General features: G+C 35.2%; 1 protein-coding gene across 1 annotated transcript; it reads right to left on the reverse strand.

Annotated features, from left to right (window-relative positions):
* Positions 1-361: 361 nt before the first annotated feature.
* Positions 362-19,993, reverse strand: NSUN6 (NOP2/Sun RNA methyltransferase 6; the record flags this gene model as incomplete). The annotated part of the gene is made up of 11 exons (XM_081996813.1): positions 362-574; positions 3,567-3,692; positions 4,653-4,801; positions 6,647-6,791; positions 9,649-9,768; positions 11,367-11,448; positions 13,072-13,225; positions 15,953-16,062; positions 17,253-17,332; positions 19,003-19,158; positions 19,919-19,993. The coding sequence occupies 11 exons, from the start codon at positions 19,991-19,993 to the stop codon at positions 362-364; spliced, it is 1,410 nt and encodes a 469-aa protein (XP_081852939.1).
* Between the last annotated feature and the right edge of the window lie 408 nt (positions 19,994-20,401).

Genomic DNA, 20,401 nt, shown 5'->3' on the forward strand with positions numbered 1-20,401 from the left:
TTTGCATTTCATAAAGTAACTTAGTTCCCCTCCCAGAGAAACCCTGTTGCTACGCTTGCTGCACTAGATAAGCGTAGTTTCCATGGGGAAAGGTAGAAAAGACAGCAGTATGAGTGAACATACTTGTCATTCATGTACGGACCTGTAAATACGATGGCAAATGGAGACTTAAAAATGATACTGCCCTTCCCCCAACCATGACTTTCTTTCCACAACCTGTGGCTCCTTCCCACTGCTCCCATAGCAACCCTGCCGTCAGCCCGTTGGCTTGGCAACGTCGTGGCAGTACGAAACACGCTTCACATCTGAGCTGTTCTTAGACTCACAGAGGTATTTTTTTTCAAGCTGCATTCCTAAATGCTTATTTACTGTTCGATTTAATAAATCTTGCAATAAAAAATCCTATACAGTCCTTATTTGCCAGTGAAATCAGATCATCTTCCCTGGAACCTTGCAAAGAATTAATATCCATTCCTTGCAACGTCGCAGCAGATGGATCAAATCTCTGCAGCAGCTTCAACTGATCAAGCGACAGTCCAGCTCCCCTCATGCCTTCTCCTCCAATGTGAGGTTCCTTTGAGTAACAAAAAAAAGCAAATATTGCATCAGTAAAGTTCTTAAGTACTACTTAAGCCCTAAATGTATTCCGCTGAGTACATGCAGAGCTGCGTAACTGTTCATGTGGACAAGTTCGGTTTATGTCATTCACACCAGGAGAGGATTTAGAAGTAATGTGGCCCTTCTTCTCATGTCTTCACCTGGCCAGTATGTATACAAGCATATATATGAGGTCCAAAGTACTTTGAGGAGGTGGTGGTGCCCCTAATCCACTTCAGCCCAGTAGTTTAGAGCACTTACTGTGGACGGGTGTACAGGTCTAAATTCATTACTCAAGGGACTGAAACGTCACAAGAAAGCTGTTACACCAGACGATAAGAAGGTGTAAAGGGTTTAGGTTGCCACTTTTAGATGATGCAGTGCTTCTGTGTACTGACTAACAGCTATGATTTAAGTCAAAGATAGTAGCGATTCCTTAGTTACTAATATGCTCAGTAACAGTAGTAGAAATACCTGGATTCTTTACATTAAAAACTTCAACTGGAGAGACTGAAAGTCCCAATCCAGAATACTTCGCTGCCTGAAGAGGCATCATTTTGGAAGATGATGCAGCAGAAAAATCCGAGCTTCAGATTTTCTGTGTCATACAATTAGACTAATAGGTAAATGGGACTACTGTTTCATGTGTATGTATATGAGGCAGAGAAAGAAAGAAAGGAACAGCTTAGGTATCTGAATTCAGGAGATGACATTTGGCATCAAAATCCTGGAGAGAAGGGCTTAAACTCCCAGCCCTTTTCTCAGCATTTCCTGTGAGTAGCCCTGACTGCTTTTTATTGAATATACCGATTCCTGGAAAAAAATCAAATTGTTAGGTGGATTGTTCTTTCAATGTGTTCAGCAAGGAGATAGAACCATGCAAAAGCTGGCATTGCAATATCAAAAATAGATGTCCTTTGTAAATCTAGTCTAGCGTAGTCTATAGTGCAGCCTACAGCAGAGTATTTTTGAGCCATCACACTTTGCTAACACATGAGCTCACCCAGTCAGCACATGATGCGAGGTAGTTGCTTAATAAAGTACTGTGTGCTGTAAAGCTGGGCAGCCAAGAGGTTGCAGCCTGATTCTTCTCTCCCTTTCCCTCAGCAGGATTGCAGTGCTTTCCAGGTAAGAGACAAAAAGAGGTGTCCATTGCAAATCGAGAATAAATAACATGAAAGGGAGACAGGGGTAGCAACTTGAAGTAATGTAATAGAAGAACGGAAAGGTAAAAGTCTAGGGAAAACAGTATTACATAGGGTCAAGCGACTTGCTCAAAGACCAATTTTTTCCTCTACCTTTTCCCTTTTCCTTCCAGTGAAGTTACTGCATTTAAGCTGATAATACAGTATCTCCTTTGTAAACCCCTAAAAGGAAGTACGTACATCTGCACAGACAAAGGATCAGCTGCCGTGCAGTAACTTCCACCTACAAGATCAATGCTTATGGCTTTATCTCCTGTTTTTTCCTTACTCAACGTGATTCCAGCATCTGTTGCCAAACTGAGAAAATGGGAGACAGTGGACTGGGTATATAAGGAGGTGTCCACTGAGAGACTAAAGAATATGGGAAATACATAAAGGAACACGAGGTAAGTCGACCCCAGACTCCAGTTTCCTATTCACTGGGAAAGATCACCTTAGTTTACACTACTGGGGATCTGATTATAAGATACTATAAACTATCTGTGGGTAAACAGTTCAATGCCATCTCATCTAAAATATACTATACACAAAAGCTTGATTTTTACAGTTTGAGCATTTGTGTGTGAAAACTAGTGCTTTAGTCAAGACTGGCATTACTGGCGAGAGAAGATCTATTAAAACAGAATTAATCTTGCGTTTGAGTTAATAGAGCTTGTGTTTTGCTTTTTCATTCTATCGAGAACATTTTTATGCTGTTAGGTAAAATATATAAACTTGGTTGAAACAGCTGGAACTGAAAAATTCCTAGTAAGTGGATGCTGAGAGGGCAGGCAGAAGAATCCTGGCATACAGTCTTTTCAGAAAAGCTTCAGTTCTGTTGAATCTTTACCAGCCTTCCTATAATTTCTCATTGTACACCTATTGTATATGTATTTTTTAATTTCAGTTAAAAGATGCATCTAAATTTCTTAAGATGGGTACAAGTCATCACAGAATGTCTAAGTAAGCTAAACAGGTATCAGTTAGATGTTTCCTCAAAGCTATGATGATAAATAATCAACCCTCCCAACTCATCACATCAGCAAAGAGGAAGGGAGATGCATATGGTCTGATGATAAACTCTCTCAAGGTACTAATAAAGGTAACAGATATTTTTGAAACTTATACGGCGTAGATAAAAAATTGTAGTACCTCCCTAAATATTACCTCCTCCCAGACATCTTAATGGTAGGCACTGAGTCCAAAAAAGACAAGGTACATTCTTGGGCCACTGAGCCCGAAATAAATTTATTCCCTCATTCCTTTACATAACGCAAAAATAGCTCCCATACATATAAAATCTTCCTTCCTCAAAACACAAGGTTCTTTCCATTTATCTCCCATACTTTATGCAAATCTTCACTACTTCAGTGGCATTAATAAAAAATGCCATTTTTTATTTTCCTCCTCTCCTGTGAATTTTCCCCCTCTCTTGTGAATGTGCAAAAAATGAGAATAAAATATATGTATTAAAGAACAATTGCAAGATAAATTTTAACCTGTCTTAACTATCTTTTGTCCCTGTTGTGTTTTAAATGACTGTTGTACAAATCAAAACAACCACAGTACACAGTGGGAAACTACTTAGTGATCCCTAAATGAAGCTTAATTAAACACGACAATAGATTTAAAAGAGCCTTAGAAATCCTTACGTTATTTCTATCCACAGCAGTTAAAATTGTCTGCAGTGAAAAAGAGATTTATTGATAGTAAATATAGTGTGTAACTTTACAGTGCCAAAACAAGCTCACTGGATTGTGTGAAGTACCCTGGAAATACTATTACCTGTGGCTGAAGCTGGAGGCATGGAAAAGTTTTCAGGGCCCAAGCAACTTGTTCCTCATTTTCAGAGAGTGTAATCGTACATGTACTATATACTAAAACACCTCCTGGCTTCAGCAATTTTACTGCCTACAGGGAGAAATTAACAATAGTTCAAATTATTTTAAAATGCAAAAATTTTTATATTAAGCAACATTAATCAAGAAACCATTAAGTTATAATATTAAAACTCAGCACTTAATTAATCTCAAATCTTTCTGTGTAAGACAGGCATTAGGCTACTAATTCTTCTCAGCGAATACAGCAAAGGATCCCATGGATTAGAAAAGTTCTTCTTTCCAAATCAGCATTATAGCTCATGCAGTTTATTAACACCATTGAGACGATTCACCTTGTAAGGTTTGTTATTTGTACAGCTCTGCATACCCCAGATAGATCAGTTCTGTTTTCATCACCTGCTGCCAACCATGGATACACAATATTTTTATCAGCGATACTAGATGTCAACTGTTTCTGTATATTTGGCATGGAAGGTATTTCTAGGCTGCTTTTCAAGCTGTGCTTCATTTTGAATATGTATAATTCAGATTTAGACAAGTTTCATGAAATCTTGTCTTTCAGCGTAAGCCCAAGCACACTCCTACTAGCATGAAAAGTTGTAATAAGGCCTGCTGGCTCTGTACTCCATCTCGTAGCCCACGCAGTACCTCACAGCACCACTGCATGGGAATCTTCTTCTATGCAGTGAAGAGTCTGTGCTGCTGCAGAGAAAAGACTTTAACCTGCTCTGTGACTTAGACCCTTGCGATTATTCTGAATCTGAACTGTTGAAACTGAAGGAATAAAAACACACATACAAAGGTTTTTATTTACTATGGCTTATATATACCTTTCCCACGCTCCAGAGAACTGACTTTACCTAGCAACAGATATGGTGGAGCTGAGAGGTTAACAGAATTCTAACACTATCTTCTTTACTTAACTGCTAAAAAGGTAGGGAAAATGAGGCACCATTTTTTGGTATGAAGTTTTATGCTGCAAAAGCATTTATGTTCAATTTAGCTTATCTACTCAATGATTACTACATACCACAGTGAAAAGTTTGCGCTGTAGTGGCTGATAAGAGGTCACTTCCTTTAAAGTTGAGGAATAAGCCATGTTTGGTCTCTGTCCCATTCCACTACATGGAGCATCAAGAAGAATTCGATCAAATGACTCTGGTAAGAATGGAGGTCCTTCTGTAAAAAGCAGATAGTAACGTAAAATGTGTTTGTTTCTTTCCTTGAGACTTCACCATAGATAAGGACAAGATGATACTGCTTCCTTGACAGAAAATATTTATGTTCTATAGATAGTGTCTGCAAAAGAAATCCCAGCTAGAGACAAGTCTGCTGCTGGTACATTTCATTTCCCAGAAAACTAAACAGTTTTAGTTCTGTGAGCTCAAACAATGCTTGATCCCTTTAGGCAATAATAATTTTAACCTTAATTTAATAATTTGAAAGTAAAATGTAAAAGTAATCAAACAAAAATGTTGAAATATGATTGGTCAGAGGTGCTGGGTACAGAGTTGTACATACAGGCTGTAATGAACCACAGTCAGCTCATAACTGAACCAAGTGTGCAAGTCTTTACTGAGAGAAGCCTGTAGTTAACCATTAAGATTGCCTTAAATAATAATAATTGGACTGTCTGTACAATAACTATTTCTTGCAATGCATATATATCTGTAGAAAACAAAGCACTTCTTAATAACATGAAATATTACAAGTTCTAATGCATGACACATGCTGTCTCCACAGCAGAACGATTCAGTAAACAAGGACTGTGAGGACAAGAACAATTTCTGAATACTACCTGGATAGGATAGAGAATATGTAACTTCTATATGCAGAGTCTATCCTTTCATCTGAATCCCATTGGCTCAACAGCCCAAAAGTTTCTATTGCCTTAGTGCTAGAGAGACTCTTCAGCTCAGCATTGCCAAGACAGAAGTGGGTCCATACATGTATCTGTGAGTAACTAATGAGGAAGAGAGCCATATACATGCTTTACTTCCTTTTCTCCTCCTGTTCCTCAAATACTCAATTTAGTGGAAAGTGGAAACAAGCGAGTGACTTCATACTACTGCTACCTAGCTTGTTCCAGCACTACAAAATGTGTCTATCATCTGATTTATCTACTTCGGATCCATTACTGCAACATTCAAAATACAACATGTCTTACTTGCAGGGATGTACAGAAAAGTCTTCATGATCTCTCAGCATTACAGCTAGCTCTTGTTCATCAAAGTGCTACATACCACCTATAGTATTTTATGTTCATAGAAAGACTATTAAGAGTACCTTTATTCCTCCAAAGCAGGAATAACTACAAGGCATAGGGACAAGGAAGGGGAACTATGCAGCCTGATTCCTACGTAGGCTAACCAGCAGCTGGGATAAAATAGAGTGAGAAAGAACAGCATACTTTGCACAACAAACTAAAAATAATCAAGATAGCAGATACCATTTAAATCGTTCCATCATGGGAACAGAACCAGTATCACAAATACAGCACTTCAGAAAAGCAAATGAAATTAACTTAAAATAATACACTCTGCTTCTATAGAACCTTCCCCTGAACAGCTGAATAAACATCAATGAACTAAACCTTGCAGCACTCCTGGGAGTTAGGTATTAATAACCCCATTTTACAGATGAGGATTCTGAGGCAGCAAAGCCAAGCAAAAATAATTTTTTTCTCACACTAAGTCAAACAATTCAGAGTATGGGGTTAAACGTTATCACGAAAGAAGTTTTAAGGCTTCTTCAGTCTTTGATATTATCTGAGAAAGAAATGCATTTCCTTTGAGCATCATAGCTTGTGATAAGGACAGACAGTTTGAGTTTTCTATTTGCTTCATGGAGAAGCTGATAATAACAAAGAGTAGAAAATAAAAGAGCACTCACAGTGCTGAAGCAACTTAGATATCTGCCAAGGTTTTAAGGACTTGTAAACCTGTGGGAAGTTTAATACTATTAGTGCAAAACAGATTACTATTTTCTTCCAAAAGCTACTACTACCGAAGTTGTTTACTTTACCTTGTTCATCCTCTCTCTTCTCAACTGAAAGTGCCTTTGTTCCATCATAGCAAAAGGCCTTAATGCAATTCAACTGTAGCAATTCAGCGTTCTGCTTAATTTTTTTGACCTTTTTAGCAATCTTGTCCATGGCTATTACTTCACCCTGAAAAAAACCCAAAGTTTTTATCAATAGGGATTAAATGAATGTGCAGTTCTTGATAGCCTCCCCCCACCCCATGAGCAGTGTAATTAATGAAGCTTAGTTTTCCCTACAGAATTTTATTATTCTTAAATCCACACTCCAGTAGTCCTTGTTCCCCCATTATTTTCCATGATACCTGCATTAAGCTAGATGTTAGTTTGAAGCTGCACGCATTCTGACTGGCACTAGCTGCTTGGCACAGTCATTCCCTAAGGTACCCTATAATGTCTGACTTTTGGCAAGTGGTTTTTTTGTTTGTTTCTTTTTGCTTTGAACTGTTTTACTGGGCACTAAGTTAGGTAAAATGTAATAATTTGGGTGGAAGTCTCAAATACATGGTAAAATAGGTCAACAGGTTTTAAATTTGCATGGAGGTGGTAGGAAACATGATCACATACAACTCGGGACTGAGAAAATGAGGCCCACAGTCACGCCTCTGGCTTGCTCAGTCTCATAACATACTGTTAGACTTGCAGTAGTTGTCACTCAAGTTACTTCGGGAAATACTGTAAATACTGGAATAAATTTAGATATGGGGGGAGGGGAATCACAATTACACATTATTCCTTTTATGTAAGAATAGGATTTCTCTTTTCCTCTCCCAAGATAAATCAAAACAGACACACACCACTATCTGCTAGATGAAATCTGTAAACACAAAGGAAACAAAGCAGTAGCATCAGTAAAATCCAGAACAGTTATACTATCTTGCAAAAAAGATAGACTTGCTATAGCAAATAGAAGCTGCTGAGAAAACATGACAACTTTTTCCTACCTGGTGGTGGCTCTCTAGAGACTTCTGGAAGGGTAACGTGACTAAGACAGTGTAAAAAAAAAAAAAACAAACCAACCAAAAAAAACCCCACCAAACTTCAGTAAAGATAATCTGTTGACTGCATGTCATGTTAGCCAACGTGCAGGTCTAGAACTGAGACGTATAAAATTATTTGTGCTGTGGCAATGGTGTCATTGTGAGCTACTTCAGCTACTGTGAGCCAAATCACCTCTTACAGGAGCACTCAATGACCATGTGCTACTGCTGCTATCACCATTCAACCTGTTGCCCTTGTGCTTGAAAGTTGGATCTGTTCCTAAAACAGTGAGCTTGCTGCATGTGTGATGTACTGTGGATATAAAGAGGTAAGTCCTTCTGAGAGACTCTCAGAAAAAAAGAACAAGCTGGAAGACAACAGTTCTTCCCACCCTGGGCCATGGTAGCCACTGCCAGAACAACTTCCTCAAAGACATCTAGAAAAAATGGTGGTCTGGACTGAGATCCAGATAATAAATTCTCAAACTTTAACTATTCCCAATTCCTATTTCAAAGCTCTTAACAATAAAGAGTAATTTTACATTTCAATAATCTCATCTAAAACCAATATACTAATTTTTACAATTAAATAAAAAAAATATGACTGATTCAAATATTCTGAAATGTTAATGATTTAATATACTGTCTATGGAAATTTAGTACAGAAAACATTTAAGAACCAAAAAGCAGTGCAAATTTACCAATATATTTTTTCCGTGTCTTATGTTAAAATTATATATTCAGAAAAGGAAAACCAATTCAGATAAATTTTGGCATCTGTATTCTTAATCTTTACCACTTCAGCTGGAGGTAAGCACAATCCAATTACTTAAAATGACTACGGAAAAAAAGTTATGCAAAGTTATATAAAATGTACATACAGAGATGGAAAAAGTATAGATGTAAATGAATCCATGAGAGAAATACATGCTTTTACAGACTTCTTTTATTTATGACACAGAAATTTTTTACTGGAAGCTTTATAAATCTATCTAATAAATGTCTAATGACTGTCTAATGCATGTTTAATGAATGTTTGCAAACTTTCCATACTGAGGGAAGAAACACTTCAATAAGCAAACTGTCACAGAACTGCATACATGTCTTTTCTAAATACATACACATCATTACACACTCTACCTTCCCACTAATGCACAGATGATTGAAGTGCCATATAATGTAACTGCAACATTTCTAAATAATTTTATATATTCTAATAACCATATTCCAATGAAAATAATAATGCCTTACAAAATTTTTAGAGGAAACATTACACATTTTTCCCCTCTCTGCTAGAATGGAGTAACCTGCATTTCTGTCTTTCATTTTGCATACAACAATTTAATATATGCAAATTGTTATTCCGATATCCACATTCTTTTTGGCTTGTGTGTTATTTTCCTCTGTCTTTCCCTAAATATTTTTTTGTTTCTTCTCATATTGTTACTTTCTCATGAGATATTTTTGGGTTTGTGACCTTGTACCTTAGAATGACAATTCAGACTAGAAATTCAGTCCAAGATCGTAACTGTACTGCATAATTGACAATTTTTACCAAGAAGAAAGTTAATTGGATTAGGAACATTTCAAGTATGTTTTTGTACAGAGTTGTGCATTCTTTTGGCACACAGTAGAAAACCCTGATTTCCATGTATGCTCAGTTTCATCCAGCTTATTCCTGCATAACTTTGCCTTGTGTGTTACGAATTCTTCCATTACAAATAAGTCAGTAACATTTAAAAAGTGAAATCAAACATATTTCAATAGGTCAATTTGCAGCAAATAAGGTTTTAAATGTGATGATGACTATTTGATAGAGATAGTCTGTGCCCATTTCAGTAACTCTGACGTGTAGCAAAATATATTGGTTAGCAGAACGTTCAAATATTAATTGTTTGCTGCTGTAAATTATCTGTGCATTCTACAGCTAAATGAAGTGAGCTGTGCAAATGAACAGTGGTCAGACTTTCCTCACTGAGACAGAAAATGCTCAGTGATTTCTCTTACCTGGTCATGCATTAATGTTGCAAGATGGGTTGTTTTTCCTCCAGGTGCAGCACACATATCCAAAATTCTCTCTCCTGGTTGAGGGTTTAAAATATGGCTCACAACCACAGAAGGCAAGTTCTATCATAAAAACAAATATGGGAGAATTCAAACCTTATGTCCTGTATCAAGTCCTGTATTAAGGAATGACAAACTTGTTGAAAGAAAAATTCGTTCAGCAATGAAGATACCTATGATATTGCTGTCAGTTCCTTAACAGAAAATGAACCATTTGGGTTATAGAAAAGAGACAGAATAGGTCAGAAGTCTGCAGTGGCTCCTTTTTTATTTAAAGCTATATATGAGTACCTATAACTGAAGCTTAAGGGTTCATGACTACAGAGACTACACTGCTGAAAGTCAAAATAAAATAAGCTGATACTGTCACAGACACAGAGCAACTCTGTATATTACAAATATTTTATATTGACCTGTTTATTGGAACATTTACTATATGAACATACTGTTGTAGTATAGTAACGAACAGTAAGACCAATAGGGAGGAGTTTAAACTTGCAGAATTAAGGTACCAAGAAGCCGAACAGCTATCTTAATATTATAAACAAAACAGATGCACTGAAGAGAAATAATACACAATAATTGTGCACAGTATTGCATTTTACACAATATGGAAATATTCTGAAAGATTCTCTTCTAACTTGGTTCAACACAAAGGTATAAAAACCTTTTAAATTTGTCTTTACTACATGTTGTCTTTGGCTAGCTCCTACTTAACAAGGTTTTATTTGAGATAAAATTGACATCTGCTTTAAAGATTAAAATAACTTCTTTTTTTTGAAGGCTGGACAGCTTGATTTTGTTTTAAACCCCGTGTCTAAATCATCATATTTATATCAAAGAAATACAATACCATTATTGGCACTCTAATTGTCTTAGAAATCTAATTTAGGTGTTTACCTTATCTTTTTATGGCAGCAAACTGAAATCAAGAATTTTACCTGATCTAAGAAAACTAGAAAGATTGGTAATTTCATCATCCTGTTTCAACATAGCACAGCTGGCAAATTGTCATGTCTGATTATTGCTTTTAATTAGTTTTATTGGGGAGGAAAGGTGTCACAAATATTAAAGGCGTGAAAGGAAAAGCTAGCTTGAAATAAGTTCTTAAGTTTTATAACAAAAAATACAAAAAAATTTGTGATACCTTGGAAGCTGTACAGCTTTATGGTAAGAAGTAGTAAAAGCTGTGCTACTGAAAGATTTTTCATGGTTATTTTGTTCGGGTAGATTTTTTTCATTAGGGCTAAAAAGATATGGATTTTTCTATTCAACTTAAAGTCAACCTAATATTTGGAGATATTCCTGATTATCTACAGAAGGATGTACCCTGAAAGAGGTTCATATTTCAGAGTTAATAGACAGATTCCAAAAACTAAAAGTTCTATGCAGAGTATAAGTGCAAAAAGAATTTCTAAGTTTTGAAGTTAATATCTCCTAAGCCACTTTGGAGTCCCTTATATCTCAGACGCAGTATGGTTAAACCACCTACATGTAGATACTGACTTCATTCTAAACACTTTGTTTTCTTTAAATACAAAGAGTAAATTAGGTGCCATTATACACAATGAATATATAAGGTATTAATGTGTGCTTAGAGGATATTCATTATTCTGCAAATAGTATAGACTTTTACTTTGGTAAAAAAAAACCCAACATACCTGTAAAAACAAATGACTGGGGAGCACATTGTCAAATGAAGGACTAAGATAGACTGGCTCTATCATTTTTACGCCCATCCCACTGAAAAACACAGGGAAAAAAAAAAAAATCTCAGCTACTCAGATTTATATTTTTTAACAGTAGTCAATTAAAATCATTACACTTACAAATTGAAACAATAATCTTACAAAAATGAAAGCACTTATAAATCAACTGAGAAAAATATATTTACAATTTTGTAATCTGATATTCTTTAAAATTATACCATTAAGTTGGGTAAACCATAACAAAAAATGTGCTACATTATAAATTGGAACTATCTGTAAAAACTGCATACAGCAAATTTATCGTTTTTGTACACAAGACATAATGAGATAATGTAAAATCTTGATAATGTAAGGAAATGCATAAAAACAGATTTAAATATGTTAATTTCTATCCATAACTGCTTTTGCCTAGCCGTGGGTGCACTAGGGCACTGGTATACGATTTTCTGCTTAGATTTTCCTCCATTTTTCTAGCCAGTCTGAGATTTCAGTCAAATAACTAAAGAAATTCTATTTCAAAAGCCTAACAGGAACATTGATTTGCCTGCAAAGCAAAGGTTTGAACTTAGAAGTGACCTAGAAGCTTTAAATATGGATTAAGTTCTGGCACAGATTTCATTAAGACAAATGTACAAGGAAATGGACAACAATAAAAACAAGAAAAAACAATACTGAGTCAAAAAACAATAGATTACTGAAGATAACATAAATAAGTATTATTTTGCATATGCACTGCAGAGTCCAACAAGACGGATATGGAAAGCAAACTTGCAGACACCAGATTTAGTGTTACATACTGCCATTCCATGTCATCAACTCAGCAGGTATATCCTACCACTACTTCTACTATATTTAAGCTCTAATAAATCAGAAATCCTCTGACAATACAATCTTGTTTACTGGATCTTTTGTAGTTTCTTTTTGGAATGTAAAGTCTTGGTCATTAATTTGATATCCATGCTCTTCTACACTGCTTTTCATGTGTGTTTTAGATGACAGAAGCGGAACAAACCATACACTTTGGCAACAAAATAGAAAAGCAAGTAATCTTGAAATAGATAACCTTGGCAAATGCCATCAATTTTTTTTAAGATATCTGACCTTATGTTCTCTCCACTGCCCCACCAAAAAAAGCCCCTACAAATATTTTTAGAAGATGGAGAAATCGACAAGGCTGCACCTCTGTTCCATCCAAATAGGAAAGTGGTACAGAACAATTTACCCAAATGCCATTTTGCCACAGTGAGAATGTTTTTCACTTGTTTGTTTTGTATTATTGAAGTCATATGCTAAGCATAAATTATGAAAAGGCTCCCATTCATTTCCTCCTACCTCTCAAGTAAACTAGTATCTGGATACCACTATGAAACTAAATGTTGAGTCCGCTAATACTTATTGTAGTACTTTAATGATAACTGCCATCACATTGCCGCTACCTTAGTTGTGAAGTTCCAGAAGACAGCAAGAGGCACAATTCTATTATATTCCCAGAAACTAACACTTCCCGAAAAATGCTGGAAATCCCAACATGCAACACAGGTCTGTGAAAGACATCCTGTGGTTTCACATAGGGTACAGAACATTTCAAAATGTCTTCCCATCTTCTTCCTCCCCTTTGCAAAGTTGTAGGTGGAGATTGCAGTTACAATGGACTTACTTCAATGGGCCACTTGAACTAAAGATTTCACTGCGACTCAGTTCTGAAATCCCATTTCCAAGGAAAACTTTCACTCCTTCAAATTCTTTGGCTCCTCTTTTACATTTCCCTTCAATATCTGAATACACTGAGACCAGATCTCCAGCTTTCATAACTGCGTAAAGAAGAATGGAAATGTTGAGATTAATATCATACTTGACAAGACAGCAGTAACCAAGTAATTTAGGATTTTCAGTAGACTACTTACTTCGACTCCTATATCATAGCACAATTTAAACTTCCTTAATAATCAAAAATAAATATTAACTGATACTAGGCTTGAAAGTGTGTATGTGAATGATGGCTACCAAATGACTAGAGCTATTAAGAGACACAAGGTTACAAATCAGACAGCATGTCTTGTTTTTAAAGAGGCTAAACAAATCTTCATTTTATTTATTTTATCACTGCATGGTAACCCATAAGTTTTAAGCACACTCTTCAGGATTTAGTCCTCTGTGTGTGCTCCAAGCACAAAAAGTACATCAAACAACACTGGTTCACACTTACTATACAAAGACAATACTAAATTTGTCTCATGACCTCTCAAATAGCTAGGTAGAACATAGCTATAGCTGCTTTTTCTCTATTGCTTTGATAGAAGTGATTATATACTGTTGTTGAAACAATTTTTCTAGTGGCTCTCTTCCTTTTAAAGGAACTGCTGGCCTTAATAATCCCCTAAAAGACTTTTACATCTCAAATTAAAACCCTCCAGATCAGTAAAATATGGAAATACACACCAAACACTAGAAGTGTAGTCCTAGGGACTTAACAAACTTTCTCAGCTAGAACAAAAAAAGATGGAAAAGGTGGATCGTTTAGGTGATTTTGTAGAACAGTGAGCAAGCTCTGTGCACTGACTGGCTAAAAAATATGCTTAAGAATAAAGGCCTCCACTGACAGCAATAAAAAATTTCCCAAAATTACATTTCTGATGTGTCTCTGACTGGCTGGAGCAACCAGAAAATATGACAAGTAAGACTAATAGCAGTTCAGCTTCCCAAGATTTCTTTGAATTGTATTTAGGAATCTTTTTTTCCATTTTCAAGTGGCCTGCACAAATGCCCTGAATACTTAAATGGTAATATTTGTTGGGTAGCCACTAAACATTTCTTTTTTTACATAGCTTCTTTTTATACAATGTGAAACAAAAGATTACATGATAGCCTACTGCTCCTCTACTTAAAGTTCACTGAATAAAAACTTGCAGCAATTTAACTCTTCCACCAAGCATATATATCATTTGCATATATGATTTTTTGCAGTATTCAAACATAAAGGACTTTATTTCATTCTGCTGACAACCCTCCTTTCAAACTGCATTAGTATTGTGTGCAGTTCTTAAGCTTTTTGTAGCTTATATTGGCATTCCATAAACATAAAGCTTAGAGTTTGATTAGTTAAATTAAACTCAAAGCCCCCTGATAATTAGTTTACTCTCATTTGGGTTGCAAGTTCAGTGATTAAATGGGTGTTCTTGCCATACTCTTTTTTTTCTCCTAGTTAGGCCATCTGTGCTTAATACAGCCTTATTATATTTGGCCTCAAGTGGGTAGCATGCCCTTTTATTTTATGTTATTTTCCTATCTGCAATTCCCCTGAAGTGTTTCTAAAGTTTTATAGTATCTTTTCTTTTGAGTTGATGTTGCATGCATAATAACATGCAGCAATTATGATAAATCACTAGTTGACTCAAAGAGGGATTTGAATATTTATGAGGTTGTCTAAATAAGCAGTTTCAACAACCGCTACGGCAATATACTTATTTCATTATGAAGTCCTAGATTGAAAAACATTCCTGTTCAGTGAATTGGACTTAAGCACATGCTTAAAACTTCGTGAAGATTTATTCCTGAAGGGGAATGAAGTTAAGTGGCTAGATAAATGCTTAACTGACTCACTTTGTTTAATAATAAGAACCATGATGATTAGTAGATCTCATCACAATAGAATAATGAGGTGAATCATCCAAAATTATACTGGTTTCACATAAAGTTAATTTTATCTTTAATAAATGAATAAATAAATAGGCTGCTGAACACTAAGCATGTATATGTAGATTTTTTTATCTTGTCTCATAGGCATTGAAACAAAAGTTTCCATTTCTTAATCTAACATTAAAATTGAAGTTTTTTTCTCATCAATAGAAAAAAAACTTTTTAATAGAACTTTCATACACAAACAATATCAAATAAATCACCAATGGATTACAAATCTGTTTTGTGAGATCTGTAACGTAGATCTGACAGGATCATGAAGGCAAGTGCCTTTGTGCCTGAATGAAGAAATAACGTAGCTGGAAACAGTATCTAATAAATAATCAACATACATCCAGTTACCATCCAGATGTATCTATTGTAGCATTCCTTTTTTTTTTTTTTTTTTGATGACTGGAAAGCAGCAAACTTCTGTGACTTTATTCTACTGAACATCCATATTAAAAGTTACAGTATTCAGTAGTAAAAAATCTCTTTAAAAGCCAGGTTTTACTTTGAACATACTCTTTAAAAAGATTTTCAAATGAAAACAAGAAAATGAAATCCTTGAGAACTAATGCTGCAGCTAGGAATTATGTATGGAGAAAGGAACTTCAAACAGGCCAGGTGAGAAATAACTACATATACCTTATTACAAGTCTAATGCAAAAATAGTGAAAAACTCCCAAAAAAGCCAGAAAAACTTTAAAAAAATGTATTCCCCATAAATTACAATGGTAAGATTAATTTCAGCTGTGAATAGAAAAAAATTAATGATACTGTTTATTGGAAATTGTCATCAAGTGGTGACATTTTTTCCATCCTCTTTACAACTCAAAAGGGTTTATTTAGAGAACTCTTACATCTTGAGGTAGATATGATCCCAGGGACATAAACATGTGCTCCTCGAAGTACTGCATATCCACAGTGGGCTCCAACAATGACTTCCGATGCATGTTTTTTCAAATCTCGCCTAAAAATACAACATGTAGTTCAACTAAAAAAAAAAAAAAGTATACTGAAAAAAACCCAAATACCCCCTAAGTAAACTCTAGTTCATAAATACTGCTTTTGTTACAATATAATAGAAAAAATAGTTAACTATCATGTATTACATTTAAAAGATTTCTTTTAATCCCAGAGGATCAAAGGAAAGAGCCAAGAAGGAAACTAGTCCTCAAAATAAAGCAGATTCTGACACATTCTGCCTGTTGACACAGGAATACAAATAAATTATACTGGGATGGAGAAATAATTCTCTATACCTTCCTAGGCCAGATGATTGTAAAGTGATTTTTTGTGTTTAACAACTGCTAAGTACTTTTATAATAAATGTATAACCAGGTGCAAGGAACTTTGCCAGTAAGAATTGTGAAGGAGATAGTTACACCAACTTACTAAAGTGTAAACATATTTGAAAATACAGAGAACAGAATGTTCAGAAAGATACTACAAAAGAGAATTAAATGAATGAATGAAGAATAAATAAAAGCACTAAATGCTATTTTAGAGTGTACATCATTTACAAACTAGTACTACCTTTTACCAATCTCTACCTAACCACGATATAAACTGAATCTGAAGTATGTTAGTCTTCATTATGAACAAGATACTTTAAATAAAATGGCCCTCAGTAAATTCAATAAAGCAATGATGAAACTCCATAGGGGCAGACACAGATATAACATGGGAAATACCCAAACATATCTTAAGAATGAAGAACAAATAGTCATTTTGTAGGGGATAAAATTGACTCAGGAATCCTCTCAGCATTATTGATCCAGTCTCCCTAAATCTTGTTCTGGACTTGATTCCAGTGGAAGAAAACCCTGCCTCTATTTAGCTATAGTTCTATCTTCCACCTATAGTTCTATCTTCTGTCTGCCACCTACCTGACTTTCCAGAGAGGATGGACTTCTGTTACATTTTCCCTATAAAAAGTTAATCTCATAAATAACGAGAGAACGCTCTCTATGTTTTCTTACATCTTTTAAGGACTAAAACTCCCACCTGGTTAGGATATGGACTGTCCACTAGGTCTTAATATAAATTAAGTTGTGCTTCATTGATCATGAGTGAGTTAGTTATCATAACTGCTTAAGAAGAAATCTATAAGTAAAATATGTTATGACATTTTAAGGCTAAAGACTGAAAATTGCAAACCTGGGTCCAATGACAGGAATTAATAAGATGTCCTGGAGTTTTGGGTGCTCAAGAACTGGAACACATAGTCCTTTAAATTGCTGTTTCATTAAAAAACATAATTATTAAGGAATGCTAAAAAACCTAATATATAAGTATTTAATTAGACTGAAAGCTATTTTTCCATTCATAATCTATAGCTGTAGAGTACAGAAAACAAATGTAGTGAAAAGAGTTAAGAGAGGTTGGGAAATAGTGTGTAAGGAGACACTCCATATTAAAAATACTGCTGTAAAAGACTAAACAATTATTAAATTGAGAAATAACAAGGCCGTAAAGGCATTCACTGAAAACTGACTTCAGGGACTGGGACAGTGTTCTGACACTCATAATCCTACCAATGGTTTTTGATTTCTTCTGGAAGAAGGTTGTGTCAAGTTGTCATCAGATCACAGTAACACCATCAGAGAAGCTTGGGTCTAACCTGTGTCATCTTTTTGATGTTATTAATTATAAACCACTGTTTAACTCTAGTCATGTATTGCCAGTCTTACTTAATATGCCAGGTTGGTAATACTTTTTATTTTTCTTTTCAGCCTAACTTTGATTGGGTATTGAGAGCCAAGTTCTGAATATAGTTGAAAAAAATGACAGCTTGCCATTTTAAAACTGTTCCTGGACTTCAAAAAGACAATGTCTTCTCACCTGATCCTTCTAAAACATAACCTTAAAACATGCAAAACCATAAATTAGTTTGCATCTGATAAATAGGTATTTTCACTTAAGAAAGAAAAAAAATGCATAAGCATACTTTTGTTAAAAATTGTTATGTAGTTTCTTTTTCTAAAATAACCACAACTCAAAACACAAAAAGTTTATGAAAAGCCAGTCTTAATTCAGTTTTCAGGAAAGCATTTTCCCTTGAAGCAAAATATCATACTGCAATACCCATTTCCAGATTTCTACAATCAAGCTAAAATTAGCATAACAGATTACCATTCCAGCCACCAGAATACTGTCAACTGCCTCTGCATCTTGGCTCCTGTCATGCAATAGCTCCCTGTACACCCACTAGCATTAATAATTTACTTAAAGAAGAAATGGGTCTTTTTAGACAGAGTGAAGACGTAGGATAGAGTTTCAAACTAATCTACTTCTTCAACATAATGGCTTACATATTATCAGAAAAATAAATGTTTAATTAAGGTAAGTAAAAATCCAGAAAATTATATAAAGATCAAAAACAGGTTAAAAAAAGAAAATAAAGCAGCTGCAGGGCATCATGCTGGCTCCAGTTTCTAAAACTGTAATACAGATTTTATCACTTTCCTAAACAGTTTGTGTAATGAGACAAGCAGCCATTCTCCTTTAATCTTAAATAAAAATGCTCTAAACATGCTGAACACAGCATACTGCACTACGGTTTTTATCTCTTTCTACCTACCATCTTCTGTAGACTTACAATGCCTTTACAGTATTTACTACACTACTACCCCAATCCTATCTAAGGTCGGATCTGCCATATGAAAAAGTTTGTTGTCTTTGCCCTCTGTTATTGCCTTTCTTGGAGGTATTGGATGAGGAATACTGCTAGACAATGAATTTTCATTCAACATTTAAAGCTGAAAGGAAATCAATATGACCGCATAATGTTAATACTAGTGGACATGTATTAAATTAAGGAACAGTTTCCAGTAATGAAAAGCTTTCATAATCAGGCAAAAGATGAAATATCCTGTTATTTTTGCTGTAACAAAGAAATTGCACAAACCTTCTGCATCTCTTCAAACAGCAATTTTTTCACGTGTTTCACTGAGGCCAAGTGGGTATTAACTCTAACAGTTGTGAAACCTGGTGGATGAGATAGATGACTTAACAGAGATTGATATTTACTCTCCACCTCCTGTGTACCTAAAGCAGTGATAAGCTGAAAGTGAAAGAAGAGATTTTATATTAAAGAGATTCACACAGCAGCCTCTTGCTCAGTGCAAAAAAAGCACTGAATAAACATCCTGTACAAATGGAGGAATATGGTTGTGTGGTGTGCAATAGTGAGGAATGTCTATGTCTGGAGGCCTAATTCCAGTGAAAACCTCACAAATTTCTTGAAAAGGACTTGTTGGAAAAACAGTCCTATGAGCAAGATCATTGTAAACAGGCTGCAGCAAGTACCAAAAGTAACTGCTAGTGAGCTCTGTGATACTGTACAAAGAACAGTCCTAAGGAGATGGAAGAGTAGATTCAAAACTATGAATTAATAACTCTTATCCCAATATACAAACCCATCATTTTCATGTCCTTTGACATCAGGAATTCATAGATTGGCTATAGTATTTTTGGTTCTATACTGGGGTAAGGGAGTATTTCTTGTCAATATTATGTGGTTAATAAGTGGTTAATTTTCTCTGTGATCATTCTTCAGTGGGATGCAAAACTGAAGTCTCAGATTTATGCTAAGTTTAGTTTAAATATTTTTGTGTTACTTTGACCCCACAGGCATAAAGACTAATTTAATATTTTAAATAGAACTATATATAAAATCTCTGCCTAATACAAAGACAATACCTTATTACAAGGTATTAAAGTCATACAAAATATTAAATCAAAGTAATATTAAATCAAAGTAATATTAACAGTGTTCAATTAGTGAAAATTTGTTGATGATTAGTAGTATCTATTTCACATACCTCATTATTTCTGAACACTTTGGTGAGATACTCTTCAACTTCATGTTGGAAAGATATTTTGGGGAAAAAAGACATCTTCTTTTAGTTTTTAAAATCTGCTGGTAAAGAACTGAAATAAGCAAAATATTTTCTTCGTTGTTTTTCACAGAATCATTAAGGTTGAAAAAGACCTTTAAGATCATCAAGTCCAACCATCAACCCAACACCACCATGCCCACTAAACCATATCCTGAAGTGCCACGTCTACACGTTTTTTGAACACTTCCAGTGGTGGTGACTCCACCATCTCTCTGGGCAGCCTGTTCCAATGCTTGATCACTCTTCTCTCAGTGAAGAAATTTTTCCTAATATCCAATCTAAACCTCCCCTGGCGCAACTTGAGGCCATTTCCTCTCGTCCTATAACTAGTTACTTGGCAGAAGAAACCAACACCCACCTTGCCACAACCCCTTTTCAGGTAGTTGCAGGGAGCGATGAAGTCTC

The sequence above is a fragment of the Phaethon aethereus genome, assembly GCF_964289735.1.
Source record: "Phaethon aethereus genome assembly, chromosome: 2".
Taxonomy (NCBI): domain Eukaryota; kingdom Metazoa; phylum Chordata; class Aves; order Phaethontiformes; family Phaethontidae; genus Phaethon; species Phaethon aethereus.